Source organism: Oncorhynchus clarkii, chromosome 17, assembly GCF_045791955.1.
Source record: "Oncorhynchus clarkii lewisi isolate Uvic-CL-2024 chromosome 17, UVic_Ocla_1.0, whole genome shotgun sequence".
NCBI classification, from domain to species: domain Eukaryota; kingdom Metazoa; phylum Chordata; class Actinopteri; order Salmoniformes; family Salmonidae; genus Oncorhynchus; species Oncorhynchus clarkii.
The window spans coordinates 70250233-70269214 of record NC_092163.1 but is presented as its reverse complement, the minus strand read 5'-3'; the positions used below and the strand labels follow the sequence as shown (position 1 = coordinate 70269214).

Genomic DNA, 18982 nt, shown 5'->3' with positions numbered 1-18982 from the left:
AAGTGTGAATAAGTATTATGTTGCTAAGTAAAAACAAAGTGTGAATAAGTATTATGTTGCTAAGTAAAAACAAAGTGTGAATAAGTATTATGTTGCTAAGTAAAAACAAAGTGTGAATAAGTATTGTGTTGCTATGTAAAAACAAAGTGTGAATAAGTATTATGTTACTAAGTAAAAACAAAGTGTGAATAAGTATTGTGTTGCTAAGTAAAAACAAAGTGTGAATAAGTATTATGTTACTAAGTAAAAACAAAGTGTGAATAAGTATTATGTTGCTAAGTAAAAACAAAGTGTGTAGTCTATAATATAGTTTTTTTCCGCCTCAATAAAAACATCATATTTGTCAGATACACTTACATTACCTCAAAACAGGCAAGGGAAAAACAAAAATGCTTACAACTACCGGCTCTCAAAATAATGTCACGACTACTTGTGTTAGGCTCTCGTCTGCAGTCAGCACAGAGCCTGGAGCAGTAAATAACCATGGCGTCATTGTTGTTGTGTGTCTTGTTCAAATGTCACAAATGCCTGGAAATGGTTAACCTTCAATAGCTGTAACAACCAGGAAGTGGTTAACCTATAATAGATCATGTATGTGTGTATATACTTTACCAGTCAAAAGTTTGGACATACCTACTAATTCCAGGAATTTTCTTTATTTTTTTTACTATGTTCTACATTGTAGAATACATTGTAGAATAATAACATATGGAATCATGTAGTGACTGCATTGATGACAGCTTTGCAAACTCTTGGCATTCTCTCAACCAGCTTCATGAGGTTGTCACCTGGAATACATTTCAATTAACAGGTGAGCATTGTTAAAAGTTAATTTGTGGAATTTCTTTCCTTCTTAATGTTTTGAAACAATCAGTTGTGTTGTGACAAGGTAGTGTTGGTATACAGAAGATAGCCCTATTCGGTAAAAGTCCAAGACCTTTTTATGGCAAGAACAGCTCAAATAAGCAGAGAAAGGACTTGCTTCATTACTTTAAGACGTGAAGTTCGGTCAATCCGGAAAATTTCATGAACTTTGAAAGTTTCTTCAAGTGCAGTCACAAAAACCATCAAGCGCTATGATGAAACAGGCTCTCATGAGGACCGCCTCAGAAATTGCAGCTCAAACAACTGCTTCACAGAGTTCAAGTAACAGACACATCTCAACATCAACTGTTCTCAGAGGAGACTGTGTGAATCAGGCCTTCATTGTCGAATTGCTGCAAAGAAACCCCTACTAAAGGACACCAATAAGAAGAAGAGACTTGCTTGGGCCAAGAAACACGAGCAATGGACATAGACGGGGGGAAATTTGTCCTTTGGTCTGATGAGTCCAAATGTGAGATTTTTGGTTCCAACTGCTGTGTCTTTGTGAGACAAGTGAACAGATGATCGCCGCATGTGTGGTTCCCACCATGAAGCATGGAGGAGGAGGTTTGATGGTCTGGGGGTGCTTTGCTGGTGACACTGTCAGTAATTTATTTAGAATTTAAGGCACACTTAACCAGCATGGCTACCACAGCATTCTGCAGCGATACACCATCCCATCTGGTTAGTGCTTAGTGGGACTATCATTTGTTTTTCAACAGGACAATGAACCAACACACCTCCAGGCTGTGTAAGGGCTATTTGACCAAGACGGAGAGTTATGGAGTGCTGCATCAGATGACCTGGCCTCCACAATCACCCGACCTCAACCCAGTTGAGATGGTTTGGCATGAGTTGGACCACAGAATGAAGGAAAAGCAGCCAACAAGTGCTCAGCAAAAGGGTTTTCTAATGATCAATTAGTCTTTTTTTTAAAAATTATAAACTTGGATTAGCTAACACAATGTGCCATTGGAACACAGGAGTGATGGTGGCCTATTTAAATATTTCATAAAAAAATCTGCCGTTTCCAGCTACAATAGTCATTTACAACATTAACAATGTCTACACTGTTTTCTGATCAATTTGATGTTCTTATAATGGACAAAAAATGTGCTTTTCTTTCAAAAGCAAGGACATTTCTAAGTGACCCCAAACTTTTGATTGGTTGTGTGTGTGTGTGTGTGTATGTGTGTGTGTGTGTGTGTGTGTGTGTGTGTGTGTGTGTGTGTGTGTGTGTGTGTGTGTGTGTGTGTGTGTGTGTGTGTGTGTGTGTGTAATTGTAGAAAAGGTTTGTACAGCAGTAGTTAAGTAGGATGACTAGAATACAGTATATACATATGAAGAGGGTAAAACAGTATGTAAACATTATTAAAGTGACCAGTGTTCAGTGACTATATGTACATAGGGCAGCAGTCTCTATAGGTGAAGGGTAGAAGTACCGTGTGGTAGACGGCTAGTAACAGTGACTATAGTTCAGGGTAGGGTACTGGGTGGAGGCCGGCTAGTGGTGACTGTTTAACAGCTTTAATAGCCCGGCTGAATGCGGTTAACCTTGAATAAAAAATACATGTTCTATTGTCACATACACCGTGTAGGTCCAATTAAATGATGCTTTGCGGGGTCAGACATAGTTACAGCACCCCTGGAACAAATGAGGGTTGCTCATGGGCACATCAATAGTTTTGTTACCTTGTCAGCTTGGATATTCAAGCCAGCGACCTGTCAGTTGCTGGCCCAACGCTCTAACCGCTAGGCTAACTGCCGCCCTGTTAATAGCTAGGCTGGATGTGGTTAACCTTGAATAGCTGTAATAACCAGGCTGGATGTGAGCAGTCGTGATGCTGAGCTGGTGGGGGTGGGGGACTGGGGTGTTGGAAGAGGAATCGTGTCACAGCCAGCATGATGAGTCACTCTCTGATGATGATGATCTCTGCCTGTTAGCCAATAGACAGCAGGCTGTGATAGTGCCATATGTTTTGATGTGTGACTGTGGCATGATGAGGCTGCAGCTGCGAGGGTTGTGACGCTCAAGATTGTTTTTTAACTGGCGGAAAGACAGGGCTCCGGTTATACAATGAGAGGACAAAATAAAGTTTTCTTCACAGATGTTGTGGAGATGAGAGGAGTGATGTGATTGATTATCCTGTCTGCTCTGAGACAGAAAAGGTGAAATTTAGAGCAGGAGTGAAGTAAACTGTTATCGAGATAAATTCAACAGTAAAAGACAGAGTGTGCGAATAGAATTTCAGAAATGAAGATGCTTGGTGAAAAAAAACTCAATAGTCGTGCCTAACACACCCTTTTTTTTTGCAATATAGAACTTGTTTCTCAGCTCTATGACTCCATCTAAGCAGAGATAAGTCAATGCAGAAGCAATAGCAGTTTGACAACGCACCAGTCCCTCTTCAGACTCAGGCAGAATGTAGCAGCCGCTAACGAGATTTCAGCCTCACAGATTATGTTGTGCCTGCAGCCACAACAGGCCTTCACTAACTCATCCATTATGTACAATCTTCTGGGACGCACTTTGTTCTGCTTTAAAAGAGCGGCCTGCATCGGCTCAGTCCCTGCAGGCCTGTGATGTGTGGAATTGTCTTTGCCATCTGCGCATTGCAAGCTGTCTCTCTGGTTCAACACAGGGGCCCTGGAGGTCCAACGCACCTCTCTTCCTGTCTCTCTCTCTCTCTCTCTGGTTCAACACAGGGGCCCTGGAGGTCAAACGCACCTCTCTTCCTGTATCTCTCTCTCTCTCTCTGGTTCAACACAGGGCCCCTGGAGGTCCAACGCACCTCTCTTCCTGTATCTCTCTGTCTCTGGTTCAACACAGGGGCCCTTGAGGTCCAACACACCTCTCTTCCTGTCTCTCTCTCTCTGGTTCAACACAGGTGCCCTGGAGGTCCAACGCACCTCTCTTCCTGTATCTCTCTCTCTCTGGTTCAACACAGGGGCCCTGGAGGTCCAACACACCTCTCTTCCTGTATCTCTCTCTCTCTCTGGTTCAACACAGGGGCCCTGGAGGTCCAACACACCTCTCTTCCTGTATCTCTCTCTCTCTCTCTGGTTCAACACAGGGGCCCTGGAGGTCCAACACACCTCTCTTCCTGTATCTCTCTCTCTCTGGTTCAACACAGGGACCCTGGAGGTCCAACACACCTCTCTTCTTGTATCTCTCTGTCTCTGGTTCAACACAGGGCCCCTGGAGATCCAACGCACCTCTCTTCCTGTATCTGTCTGTCTCTGGTTCAACATAGGGGCCCTGTAGGTCCAACGCACCTCTCTTCCTGTATCTCTCTCTCTCTGGTTCAACACAGGGGCCCTGGAGGTCCAACACACCTCTCTTCCTGTATCTCTCGCTCTCTGGTTCAACACAGGGGCCCTGGAGGTCCAACGCACCTCTCTTCCTGTATTTCTCTCTATCTCTCTCTGAGCCAGCTCCTGAAACACAACCTAAACCAAGACATGCTGCTGACTCTCTATTAAACCCCTTGCTTCTCGCTACTATCAACATTCGACCAGCTGATTTTGTGTTGGACATGAGTCCGCACGGAAACACGGTCTTTATAACATCTCTGAAAGGAGTACAGTGTGTTGGCAAAAGTCAGGTTGTGTCTTTGCTTTGGGGTTTAGGGAGGCATTTTGGATAACCTGAAGTAACACTTTTTGATTTCAGGTCTATATATAGAGCTCTCTGCCTTGATAAGAAAAGTTGTTTTTGTTTCCGCCGAGTTCTATTACTGGTGGGCGGAATGAACTGAATCACTGCAGAGAGGGCTCCAGTGCACAACATACCTGCATTCGGAGAGGGAGAAAAAAAAGACTTAATTTGAGTGTTATTTCTGTGACTTTCCTCTCATTCCCTTTTTTACATTATATCTCTGTATGCTTGAGCCTAGTCTCTACCCGACAGGCAATTGTAACCTGGCAAGAGCTCTTTAACTGGCAAGAGAGTCTAGATTGAGGGTAAAGTCACTGTCCATTAACTATTGACTAGACGGGGTGGGGGTGGGGATTGGCCCTGGCATATAGGCTTTTACGGCTATTGATATCCTAACAGCCTTTATTTGCTAGCGTGACTGCGCTGGGCTTCCCAATAACACTGACACGCATGGCTTTGGACCTTATTCCAGGTATGGGTATAGCTCCGTATTTATTGTTAACTGATCGTCATTCATGTGTCATAGTGGTTCCAGATGAGGATGCATTGACACACACACCAGCTTCTCTCTAAAGGCTCTCTCTTCAGTATCTCATTTGGGTGGCTGAGTGGCTCATATAACTGCTATAGGATGCTAGCTTCACAGATTCTGACTGTCTAGATGAAAAAAATCTCCCTCCGCTCTCTTTGGGGAAATTCCACTGTTTGATTGTATTCTCCCTCTCTCTCTCTAGGCTTTCATCGGATAAGACAGGCATGTTTGATATGGTGCCTCTGGAGGATGGAAAGATTCTCCCCAAGGCCAGTAGCACTGGGTATTTAAAGAGGAGAAAGAACCCAGACTGCCGTCATTGTATTTGTTGCAGTCTAATTACCACTATGTCTAATGTCATAGGGGCAGACGTGTTTAAGCTGGGTAGTTAAGCATTGAGTCTAATTATAGACTTAATTGGTCCCAAATTGATTCCTAAGTAGGATATTTGTTATAATTGCTATAAATGAAAGACAAGTTCTGAACTTCCATGAACTTCCCTTCAACGCCAGTCATCCCAATCCCTAAAATAGCTCACTGGGCTCGTTGAAGATGCACGTTTGTGTGTGTGTGTGTGTGTGTGTGTGTGTGTGTGTGTGTGTGTGTGTGTGTGTGTGTGTGTGTGTGTGTGTGTGTGTGTGTGCGCGTGTGTGTGAACCAGAGGAAGTGTCTGTAGCCAACCCACTCAGATTGCTGATTGTAAACCCAACCTGGGGCCCTGTGAATAAGAAGAGGTGCTGCTCTCTCTCTGCTAATTGCCAGGGAGTGGATGTGGCTCAGCGTGGGTGTGGTTCAGAGTGGATGTGGCTCAGCGTGGGTGTGGTTCAGAGTGGATGTGGCTCAGCGTGGATGTGGCTCGGCATGGGTGCGGTTCAGAGTGGATGTGGCTCAGTGTGGGTGTGGTTCAGAGTGAATGCTGCTCAGCGTGGGTGTGGTTCAGAGTGGATGTGGCTCAGCGTGGGTGTGGTTCAGAGTGGGTGTGGTCCAGCGTGGGTGTGGCCAGCGTGGGTGTGGTTCAGAGTGGATGTGGCTCAGCGTGGGTGTGGCTCAGCGTGGGTGTGGCTCAGAGGGTATTGTAATAGCCTAACTCACACTGAACAGGAAATAGTCTGTCCCCTTGGTCAGAACCAGGGCACACTGGGATAAGGATCCGGCCTCGTTGGTGTCCTTTTCCATTAAGAGGCACCACACACATTTCGGATATACGTTTTGGATACACGTTTTCGGACACACAGTATCATTGCACTGATTAACTGTATACTGAAAGTGTTGGGAAAATCTAAGAAGTGGTGTTTTGTTGAGTCTACCGGTCTACTATACATGGGCATACCAACTGCTCTACACCTGGATTGCTTGCTGTTTGGGGTTTTAGGCTGGGTTTTTGTACAGCACTTTGTGACATCGGCTGATGTAAAAAGGGCTTTATAAATACATTTGATTGATTGAACTGTGGTGTTAATTAACCAATGAGAAGAAACAAAAAAACATTTAGAACAGAACAAAAATGTATCTGAGATGCCATTTTGTTCTCATTGACCTACCTAAGTACAAGGTAAGTTAGCTACTTAGCTAGCTTGGTTCATTTAGGTAGACTTGTGCAAATGTTCACTTCAAGTGAACTCCTCTATGAGCATAGAGCGAGGGCAAAACAAAAGCATGGTAGACTAGATATAATGTATACTGTCAACAGTACAACAACAGTAAAGCCCCACTTTAAAGATACAATCATTGTTGTCGATGCAATAGCCATGGCCTGTGGCTGAGTGCATTTTACAATTCATACCCTTTGAATCTTATTTCATTAAGTGCACCATCTGCCTCACACACCTCTCTCTCTCTAACACACACACACACACTGTCCCCTCCTGTCTCTATGTAAGGGGCTAATAAATGATGAAGTGATCTCAGCCGGAGGGACACAGTGAATTAGCGTCCTATCTCCACTCTGTTATCCAGTCACGTAGCTGCTCCCTCCCTCCATCCTGGAGCGTTACTATGGAGATTACCATAGTTACAACTTCAAACACACAGTATCAAACCAAACAGTCATCTAAGTTTTCTGAACGGTGTTGCTCCCTTTCCTCATCAATGTGTAGTGATGATACACTGAACTGTTGAAGTTTTCTGAACGGTGTTGCTCCCTTTCCTCATCAATGTGTAGTGATGATACACTGAACTGTTGAAGTTATCTGAACGGTGTTGCTCCCTTTCCTCATCAATGTGTAGTGATGATACACTGAACTGTTGAAGCCTAGAGAGGAAAGACATTTCAATCAGCAGTTGCTTATTTTTCTCTGGCAATAGACACTAAAATCTTCCCAAGTTCTAGACAATTAGAGAAGACAATTAGAGAAGTAAGCCAAAACCCCAAAACAATTGTATCTCGAGCAGCCTCTGTCAGATATGAGCCAAGCCAAATCAAATGTATTGGCATACACAATACATGTATAAGTTCTTTATCCCTTTAGGACTGAATACTTGTGTGAATGCAGATGTCACAGTTGTAACCATGAAAGACAGAACACTACTACGTGAACTTAGTAAACCATGTAATGGGTTACACCTGTGTATGGCAGCTTTTGTTTCTTCCCCTTAATAGTTGTTACATTGTCTGCTCTGAGTTACAGTGTGATTCCCTTAGTGAGCTGAATAGCAGTCGGTAGTGTGTTCTGTTTGTTTAATATGGCACAGCCTTCAGTAAATCCGTCCTTTCACCTGTGTTCAATTTAAGCACCCTGTTTTTATTGGCTCATAACACTGTGATGATAACCTACTCAGCTGTAATTGATTAATCCTGTGTACATCATACTGTATCAAGGATAACCTCTTTCCTCCTGGTGATTGAGCTTTGTTTCGCCTATTAATAAGCTGAGCTGAGGTGAGCAGAGGTGAGCTGAGGTGAGCAGAGGTGAGCTGACACCCTGAATAAATAACTGGATTGTTATTCTGTGGCGTCCCTCAGGGATTCATCACAGGACTGCTATAGAATGCCATTCGGAGATATTATGAGAGTAAACCTGGCCATCAGAGAGAACCTGTTACTCTCAGGGTGGTGTTAGTTATCCACCCTGCACTCTAGCTGCTAGATGTTTTATCTTGAGGGACCACAGGCAATGCTTGTTTTCCATGGGTCAGGTATTCCTCTCTGTGTCCTGTTGTGTTTCTCATCATGCATCTATAGTACATCTACGTATTATCCAGAGTGACTTATAGTAGTGATACATTTTTGTACTGGTCCCCCGTGGGAATCAAATTCACAACCATGACGCTGCTCTACCAACTGAGCCACACAAATCCATAGTCTATCTGTACCATGACAGAAGTATGGTTGAATTTTCATTTATTTTTGCTCGCTCTTTGCTAGGTAGTCCTGAGCGATTAACCGAAATGTTGGTTATTTTTCATTTTTTAAACAACCAATCGACCAACGTTGGTTCAATTATTTGAATTCAATTTCGTATTATTTTATTTTTCCTTATTTTCTGTGAGCTCAATGTGCACATCACACAGTTTCTCTAGAGGGTTGTAGTTTCCAACAGGTCAATATTCTACATAGTTTAGCACATAAAATGTGGTAATTAACTACAGTGACCATAATCCATTGCACATCTACTTGTCCGGGCTGTGTTTCTTTTTAGGACTGCTAAGGAATAGACAAGAATGGGAGATTGTGAGGTCATATAGAGGGCATCTGTTGCTTAGCGAGGTATCCCTACCAGAAAATACATGATCTAAGTGATTGATAGTTGGTATTCAGCAGTCATAAATTATGCTACCAAAATAGTGATTTTGTCAGACAGCATATCCAGCAGCTCTATAGAGATGAGATGAGGACTGTGAATGAAATAATAAAGTCATCAAATAAAATAAATGTAATATACAACAACTGAAATATTTGATGAAAGTAATGTGAATAAATGATGGTTAATAAGTGATAAGCAGTAATGGGCAGTCACTACCATCATTAATTGTTTTATTCTGTGTTGTTACAGCATTGAACCCACATAATGCATAGTGCATTTAATGTTTAAACAAATTATGGAACCGAAACCAAACCAACCTCAAAAAGCACTAATCACTCTGCACTATTGCCAGGTAGAGTGAATCATTTATGTTGGTCGTGTTTTAGAGCAATCATGGGGCTGAGCAAACGGAATCCTGTTATGTGTGTCCTCATGAACTTCCTGCTGTTCACAGAGAGAAGCAGAACATAATGTCACCATTATACTGTGTCCTCATGAACTTCCTGCTGTTCACAGAGAGAAGCTGAACATCATGTAATCATTATACTGTGTCCTCATGCACTTCCTGCTGTTCACAGAGAGAAGCAGAACATAATGTAATCATTATACTGTGTCCTCATGCACTTCCTGCTGTTCACAGAGAGAAGCCGAACATAATGTCACCATTATACTGTGTCCTCATGCACTTCCTGCTGTTCACAGAGATAAGCAGAACATAATGTAATCATTATACTGTGTCCTCATTCACTTCCTGCCATTCACAGAGATAAGCAGAACATAATGTAATCATTATACTGTATGCTCATTCACTTCCTGCCATTCACAGAGATAAGCAGAACTTAATGTAGTCATTATACTGTATGCGTAGCGCAAGGCCAATTTGTCCCCCACCTCTGCTCTGCGTTCCAGTAAAACAGCTCATTTACCCAAGCCAATTCATGCTCAGAGTAAAGACAAACATGTTTCTATAGTTTACCCAGTGAAATATTAACAGGCTGAATTCTAGGCAAGAAGGTGACCTTCGCGGAATGTGTACAGAGATTCTCGTCTCAGATGTCGTCGTCCCCATTTTTCCCTACAAACTATATTTTGTACTCAGGTCACCTCCAGTGTTGTCTTATTTATCTTTCTACTTTGCATTTGTCACAGCAAAGCCAACTAGAAGCAACAGGGGGAAGATAGACAGACTACTTAGTCTCAAAAGTAGTCTTTATTCCTGCACAGATAGAGAGAGGAAGGAGAGATGAAAACATAGTCTAGTGTTGATCATCTGATAAAGCCTAGACAGGGTATGATATGAGCTGTGTGGACTAGAATATATCAGCACAAGTATGATGCACTTTTTAAATGAGAGGAGCTTCTAGTGGAATTGTGAAGCTAATGTGTGTAGCCAGTGTGTTTGTGTGTGTAACATTTTCTACATTTACTAGTATGTTTCCTGGTGTCATGTGTTAGTGTGTTTTTCTGTCAGGTCATAGCAACAACCTCTCTCCGTATCTCTCATTCTCCACACGGCCTCTCTCTGTATCTCTCATTCTCCATACCATACCGCCTCTCTCTGTATCTCTCATTCTCCATACCGCCTCTCTCTGTATCTCTCATTCTCCACACGGCCTCTCTCCGTATCTCTCATTCTCCATACCGCCTCTCTCTGTATCTCTCATTCTCCATACCGCCTCTCTCTGTATCTCTCATTCTCCACACCGCCTCTCTCCGTATCTCTCATTCTCCATACCACCTCTCTCTGTATCTCTCATTCTCCACACCGCCTCTCTCCGTATCTCTCATTCTCCTCACCGCCTCTCTCCGTATCTCTCATTCTCCTCACCGCCTCTCTCCGTATCTCTCATTCTCCTCACCGCCTCTCTCCGTATCTCTCATTCTCCTCACCGCCTCTCTCCGTATCTCTCATTCTCCTCACCGCCTCTCTCCGTATCTCTCATTCTCCATACCACCTCTCTAACCTGATGAAGCCAGAGTGAGATAGAATTTTGTGTAATGTCACTGCTAAATCCAACTATATGCCTTTGTGTCAGAATGCATCAACTATCAGCTTTGACTTGCACAACTATGAGATATTGAGTAGTATCATGAGTAGTACTGTGTTAGTGTTAGTGATTTTTACATAATACATATTGCACTAAATATGGACCCACAGGGGTGTTCCTGAGACAACTCAGTAAAACTTCAAGTTACCACATTTAGGTAATGGAACAACATGCCTTATAATTTATAAAGGGAAAGGAAGTAGTAAGTTATTCACCAGATCGTACTATTATTTTGGCTCAATGGAGTATGAACCCAGCAGCCAGAGTTCCACTATAAAACCAGAGATTTGGCCCTGTGGCTCTCTAGAAATTCCTGTCGTGAAGAAAAAAAAATCCACAATTTTAGGACTGTTTTTATCGTTATTCAAACAGACTCCGATAGCTGCCATTTCATTGCTGCTCTCTGTGTGTTTTTATCTGAGAACAGTAGAGTTTTCTAGCATCGTTGTGTTTGGCCTACTCTGTCACCAAGGTCTGTCCCTTCAGATCAATACATCATTCTCCATGGTCACCCCTACACTCCCTGCCCAAATACCCATACAGACTCATTCAGGACGCTACATTACCACCAAACCACTCAGCAGGATTAGGGCCAAGACTCTCCAGCCTGAGAGAAGCCTCGGTACGGTACGGTAGTGAAAGCCAAGAGGTTTGAGTGCATCTTTAGGATTGAGAGCTTATTCAAATTAAAGAGGAACAGTAGGTTGTCTGGATTTATTGCTCTTATCTCTCCTGCTTCTCGGTACTCTATTTTGAGGCCACTCATCAAATCAACAGATGGAGTTAGATACCAAGGCAGTCCTTAATGGCCTCAGGGATGTGCTTACTTCAATCAGTTATTTCCCATCACCTGTCACAAAGTCAGTAACATATACTTGTTTTCTGGTGATTTAGTCAGTCATTCAGTCCGTGCCTCAATCCATGGTCTTTAATTAGTATTTGAGGATGGTGAAGGAGGTCACCAGCTCTAAACCAGCTGAGTCTGAACCCACAATTCAGCTTGCATTAGATCCTGCCCTCCCTCTGCGTCTGTCAGCACACACAAACGGAATGGCTTGTCATGTTGGCACTGATAGAGGTGGAATTAGCTTTTTATAACTGTGTGGAAATCGCTCTCCCTAATTCTCCAACTCTGTCTCTACCTCCCTCTCAGGAAGGTGTGTGTGTGTGGGGGGGGGGCTGGTAGAGTGCTGCTGGTCCCTCTGGGCTGTTTGTCAGGGTAGGGCTTGATGTACAGTGACTGGGCCAGGTCAGGGGGAGCACGGGGACACAACACGAAACTGTGGCACAGGGACACGACATGGTGGCACAGGGCTGTCAGTACAGGGACACAACTTGGGTTGAAGATTTTGGTGAATATTCAGAGGTGGAAACGTTCCTTGGGAATTAACGGGAATATATGGGAATTAACAGAAATACATGCAAATTAATATATTTACCAAATATGGAGACAGAAACATAAACCTTTTACCTTATCATATGTTGCAAATTAGTAAATCCTTCCAATAGATATGTAAAAAAAAAAGTTTAGTTATGAATTGAACTTTAATTAAATGAGTTGACCCTTCACATGCGATAATTTCACTGAACAACAAAAAAAGGGAATATTGTATGATCCCCAATGATCCACTCCACAAATGTCTTGTTAACAAACATAGTTTTGACAAGTCGGTTGGGACATCTACTTTGTGCATGACACAAGTCATTTTTCCAAAAATTGTATACTGACTGATTATTTCACTTATAATTCACTGTATCACAATTCCAGTGGGTCAGAAGTTTACATACACTAAGTTGACTGTGCCTTTAAACATCTTGGGAAATTCCAGAAAATTATCTACCTTTAAACTCAGTGCCTCTTTGCTTGACATCATGGGAAAATCAAAATAAATCAGCCAAGACCTCAGAAAACAAATTCTAGACCTCCACAAGTCTGGTTCATCCTTGGGAGTAATTTCCAAACGCCTGAAGGTACCATGTTCATCTGTACAAACAATAGTACGCAAGTATAAACACCATGGGACCACGCAGCCGCCATACCGCTCAGGAAGGAGACGCGTTTTGTCTCCTAGAGATGAACGTACTTTGGTGCAAAAAGTGCAAATCAATCCCAGAACAACAGCAAAGGACCTTGTGAAGATGCTGGAGGAAACAGGTATAAAAGTATCTATATCCACAGTAAAATGAGTCCTATATCGACATAACCTGAAAGGCCACTCAGCAAGGAAGAAGCCACTGCTTCAAAACCGCCATAAAAAAGACAGACTACGGTTTGCAACTGCACATGGGGACAAAGATCGTACTTTTTGGAGAAATGTCCTATGGTCTGATGAAACAAAAATAGAACTGTTTGGCCATAATGACCATCGTTATGTTTAGAGGAAAAAAGGGGAGGCTTGCAAGCCGAAGACACCATCCCAACCGTGAATCGCGGGGGTGGCAGCATCATGTTGTGGGGATGCTTTGCTGCAGTAGGGACTGTTGCACTTCACAAAATAGATGGCATCATGAGGTAGATGGCATCATAAGGGAAGAAAATGATTTGGATGTTTTGAAGCAACATCTCAAGACATCAGCCAGGAAGGCTGATTGGTCGCAGATGGGTCTTCCAAATGGACAATGACCCCAAGCATACTTCCAAGGTTGTGGCAAAATGGCTTAAGGACAACAAAGTCAAGGTATTGGAGTGGCCATCACAAAACACTGACCTCAATCCCATAGAACATTTGTGGCCAGAACTGAAAAAGCGTGTGCCAGCAAGGAGGCCTAAAAACCTAACTCAGTTACACCAGCTATGTCTGGAGGAATGGGCCAAAATTCACCCAACTTATTGTGGGAGGCTTGTGGAAAGCTACCCGAAACGTTTGACCCAAGTTAAACAATTTAAAGGTAATGCTACCAAATACTAATTGAGTGTATGTGAACTTCTGACCCACTGGGAATGTGATGAAAGAAATAAAAGCTGAAATAAATCATTCTCTCTACTATTATTCTGACATTTCACATTCTTAAGTTAAAGTGGTGATCCTAACTGACCTAAGACAAGGATTTTTTACTTGGATTAAATGTCAGGAATTGTGAAAAACTGAGTTTAAATGTATTTGGCTAAGGTGTATGTAAACTTCCGACTTCAACTGTATATAAGATCCCACAGTTGACAGTGCATGTCAGAGCAAAAACCAAGCCATGAGGTCAAAGGAATTGTTCTTAGAGCTCCGAGACAAGATTATGTTGAACCACAGATCTGGGGAAGGGTACAAAAAAAAATTGCAGCATTGCCTGGCTAGCCCACAGGAAGAACAGTCCCGAAGAACACAGTGGCCTCCATCATTCTTAAACGGGAAAAGTCTGACACCACCAAGACTCTTCCTAGAGCTGGCTGCCCATCCAAATGGAATAATTGGGGTAGTAGGTCCTTGGTCAGGAAGGTGCACAATAAAGATGGGGGAACCTTCCAGAAGGACAACCATCTCTGCAGCACTCCATCAACCATGCCTTAATGGTAGAGTAGCCAGACGGATGCCACACCTTAGTAAAAGGCACATGACAGCCCACTTGGAGTTTGTCAAAAGGAACCTAAAGGACTCTCAGACCATGAGAAACAAGGTTCTCTGGTCTGATGAAACCAAGATTGAACTCTTTGGACTGAATGCCAAGCATCACTTCTGGAGGAAACCTGGCACCATCCCTACGGTGAAGCATGGTGGTGGCAGCATCATGCTGTGGGGATGTTTTTCAGCGGCAGGGACTGGGAGACTAGGTAGAATCGAAGGAAAGATGAACGGAGCAAAGTACAGATGAAAACCTTGATGAAAACCTGCTCCAGAGCAATAAGGACCTCAGACTGGGACGAAGGTTCACCTTCCAACAGGACAAAGACCCTAAGCAGACAGCCAAGACAACACAGGAGTGGCTTCAGGACAAGTCTCTGAATGTCCTTGAGTGTCCCAGCCAGAGCCCAGACTTGAACCTGATCAGACATCTCTGGAGAGACCTGAAAATAGCTGTGCAAGCTCCCTAAACGCATGTTTTCCATGCTTGTAAGACTCGAGGCTGCAATCACTGCCAAAAGGTGCTTCAACAAAGTACAGGGTAAAGAGTCTGAATACGTATGTAAATGTGATATTTTGCACCTTCCTACCAATAATTGTCTTTGGCTACTGAAAGCATTAGTCTCTGTGCACAGGACTTTTTTTGTGGTTACTGTAATGACTGGGATCAAACCATGACACTCAATTACACACTCACCAATGACGTATACAAAGAATGTGTGAATGTCTATGCCTCATTGTCGCACGCGCACACACACACACACACACACACACACACACACACACACACACACACACTCCTTAATGGCTTAATTATTCCCATTCCTGTGGGCTAGCCAGGCGATGAATCAGTTTTTCATGAGTGTAGCGTACAGAATGTAGCTCTAAGCCCAGGCTATAAATACAGCCATACAAAACAACCAATGCCTGGGAGATAGACCATACCCATAATATATTTAATAAATGTGCAAAGTGTTCTAGAAACCTGTTTACACTTTGTCATTATGGGGTATTGTGTGTAGATTGATGAGATTTTTTATTTATTTAATCAATTTTAGAACAAGGCTTTAACGTAACAAAATGTGGAAACAGTCGAGGGGTCTGAATTTTCGAACTCAGCAAAAAAAGAAACGTCCTCTTATTGTCTACTGCGTTTATTTTCAGCAAACTTAACCTGTGTAAATATTTGTATGAACATAACAAGATTCAACAACTGAGACATAAACTGAAGAAGTTCCACAGACATGTGACTAACAGAAATTGAATAATGTGTCCCTGAATAAAGGGGGGGGGGTCAAAATCTAAAGTAACAGTCAGTATCTGGTGTGGCCACCACTGTATTAAATACTGCAGTGCATCTCCTCCTCATGGACTGCACCAGATTTGCCAGTTCTTGCTGTGAGATGTTACCCCACTCTTCCACCAAGCACCTGCAAGTTCCCGGACATTTCTGGGGGGGAATGGCCCTAGCCCTCACCCTCCGATCCAACAGGTCCAGACATGCTCAATGCGATTGAGAGCCGGGCTCTTCGTTGACCATGGCAGAACACTGACATTCCTGTCTTGCAGGAAATCACGCACAGAACGAGCTGTATGGCTGGTGGCATTGTCATGCTGAAGGGTCATGTCAGGATGAGCCTGCAGGAAGGGTACCACATGAGGGAGGAGGATGTCTTCCCTTTAACGCAAAGCGTTGAGATTGCCTGCAATGACAACAGGCTCAGTCCGATGATGCTGTGACACACCGCCCCAGGCCATGACAGACCCTCCACCTCCAAATCAATCCCGCTCCAGAGTACCGGCCTCGGTGTAACTCTCATTCCTTCGACGATAAACGTGAATCTGATCATCACCCCTGGTGAGACTAAACCGCATCTCGTCAGTGAAGATAACTTTTTGCCAGTCCTGTCTGGTCCAGCGACGGTGGGTTGGCCTACAACCCCTCAGTCCAGCTTCTCTCAGCCTATTGCGGACAGTCTGAGCACTGATGGAGGGATTGTGCGTTCCTGGTGTAACTCAGGCAGTTGTTGTTACCATCCAGACAAGTGAAAATGATGGTCAGTAAAGAGAACTTTAAGCTTGTTGCCCCTTGATAACCAGCGCAATTCTGTATGTTGTAAAAGCATTACGTTGTTGCGGCCCATATCATTGCATAGTGCAGAAAATACACACGAGTTCGGGGCCTTGCTTTAACTTCTTAGGGCTGAAATCCCGTTAATGGGATCGATATGACAACAGCCAGTGAAAGTGCAGGGCGCCAAATTCAAAACAACAGAAATCTCATAATAAAAATTCCTCAAACATATCTTATACCATTTTAAAGGTAATCTTGTTGTTAATCCCACCACAGTGTCCGATTTCAAATAGGCTTTACAGCGAAAGCACCACAAACGATTATGTTAGGTCAGAGCCAAGCCACAGAAAAACACAGACATTTTTCCAGCCAAAGAGAGGAGTTACAAAAAGCAGAATTAGAGATAAAATTAATCACTAACCTTTGATAATCAGATGACACTCATAGGACTTCATGTTACACAATACATGTATGTTTTGTTTGATAAAGTTCATATTTATATCAACAAATCTCAGTATACATTGGCGCGTTATGTTCAGTAGTTCCAAAAACATCCAGTGATTTTGCAGAGAGCCATATCAATTTACAGAAATACTCATTAGAAATGTTGATGAAAATACAAGTGTTATGCATGGAACTTTAGATACACTTCTCCTTAATGCAACCGCGGTGTCAGATTTCAAAAAAGCTTTACGGAAAAAGCAAACCATGCAATAATCTGAGTAAGGTGCTCAGAGAACAAATACATATATCCGCCATGTTGGAGTCAACAGAAGTCAGAAATAACATTATAAATATTCACTTACCTTTGATGATCTTCATCAGAATGCACTCCCAGGAATCCCAGTTCCACAATAAATGTTTGATTTGTTCGATAATGTCCATCATTTATGTCCAAATAGCTACTTTTGTTAGCACGTTTGGTAAACAAATCAAAACTCACGAAGAGCGTTCACTAGTTGCAGCCAAAATGTCAAAAAGTTCCGTTACAGTCCATAGAAACTTGTCAAACGATGTATGGAATCAATCTTTAGGATGTTTTTAACATAAATCTTCAATAATATTCCAACCGGAGAATTCCTTAGTCTTCAGAAAAGCAAAGGAACGGGAGATACCTCTCATGTGAAATGCGTGTGATCAGCGCGTGACTGCTGGCAGACCTCTGACTCATTCCCCTCTCATTCAGCCCCCCTTCATAGTTGAAGCATCAACCAAGTTTCTAAAGATGGTTGACATCTAGTGGAAGACTTAGGAAGTGCAACATGACCAATATCAATAGGGGCTGAGTTGAAAATCGATCAACCTCAGATTACCCACTTCCTGTGTGGATTTTTTTCTCAGGTTTTTGCCTGACATATGAGTTCTGTTATACTCACAGACATCATTCAAACAGTTTTAGAAACTTCAGAGTGTTTTCTATCCAAATATACTAATAATATGCATATATTAGCAACTGCGACTGAGGAGCAGGCAGTTTACTCTGGGCACCTCTGGGCCCCTGCCCCCCAGCCATAAGAAGTTTTAACAAAGTTAACCATTTTCACTGTAGTGTACAAAACATCTTTCAAACTGTCAGGCATTCCCTTGGCAGCAAGAGCCCTTCGGTGGATGCTCCAGTGTACCAAAGTGGCGTTGGGAGCAACTGCTTGCACGCGCGTTACCTCTCCGCTATGTCTGCCTGTCATGGCTTTTGTGCCATCAGTACAGATATCAACATGTGCAGCAGCTATGTTTGGCTACATACGGACCGTTAGTGGAATTCCCGCGAGAGAGTAATGGTTAATGTGATTGGATGTTAATTATTTGACTAGGCTACCTGTATTATACATTGTGTTATTTTGCTGAACACTAGGTGGTTCAATTTGATTTTTGGCAGTGAAACGAGGCTACTCAGGTGACCAAATACTTATTTTCCACCATAATTTGCAAATCAATTCATTAATAATCCTACAATGTGATTTTCTGGAATTTTTTTTCTCATTTTGTCTGTCATAGATGAAGTGTACCTATGATGAAAATTACAGGCCTCTCTCGTCTTTTTAAGTGGGAGAACTTGCACAATTGGTGGCTGACTAAATACTTTTTTGCCCCACTGTATATATACAGTTGAAGACGGAAGTTTATGTGCACTTAGGTTAGAGTCATTAAAACTTGTTTTTCAACCACTCCACAAAATAGTTTTGGCAAGTCGGTTCGGACATCTACTTTGTGCATGACACAAGTAATTTTCCAACAATTGTTTACAGACAGATTATTTCACTTATCACAATATCACAATTCCAGTGGGTCAGAGGTTTACATACACTAAGTTGACTGTGCCTTTAAACAGCTTGGAAAATGCACTTATAATTCACTGTGTTTCCTGTTCCTTCTACAGGTGCCGGGGAGTCTGGGAAAAGCACCATCGTCAAGCAGATGAAGTGAGTTAGAGAGAGCTGTAACAGATCAGGACATGTCATGACCTTTTTAATAGATGATGCCCTCTATCCTCTAGTGGTTTATTCAGTCCTTG

General features: G+C 42.8%; 1 protein-coding gene across 1 annotated transcript in view; it reads left to right on the top strand.

Moving 5' to 3' along the window:
• The window catches only part of LOC139371341 (guanine nucleotide-binding protein G(i) subunit alpha-2), a 96103-nt gene that overhangs the window by 46434 nt on the left and 30687 nt on the right, over positions 1-18982 (top strand). Inside the window, exon 2 of the mRNA XM_071111688.1 lies at positions 18848-18890. Within this exon, the coding sequence (XP_070967789.1) occupies positions 18848-18890 (43 nt within the window). The remainder of the gene's footprint in view (positions 1-18847; positions 18891-18982) is intronic.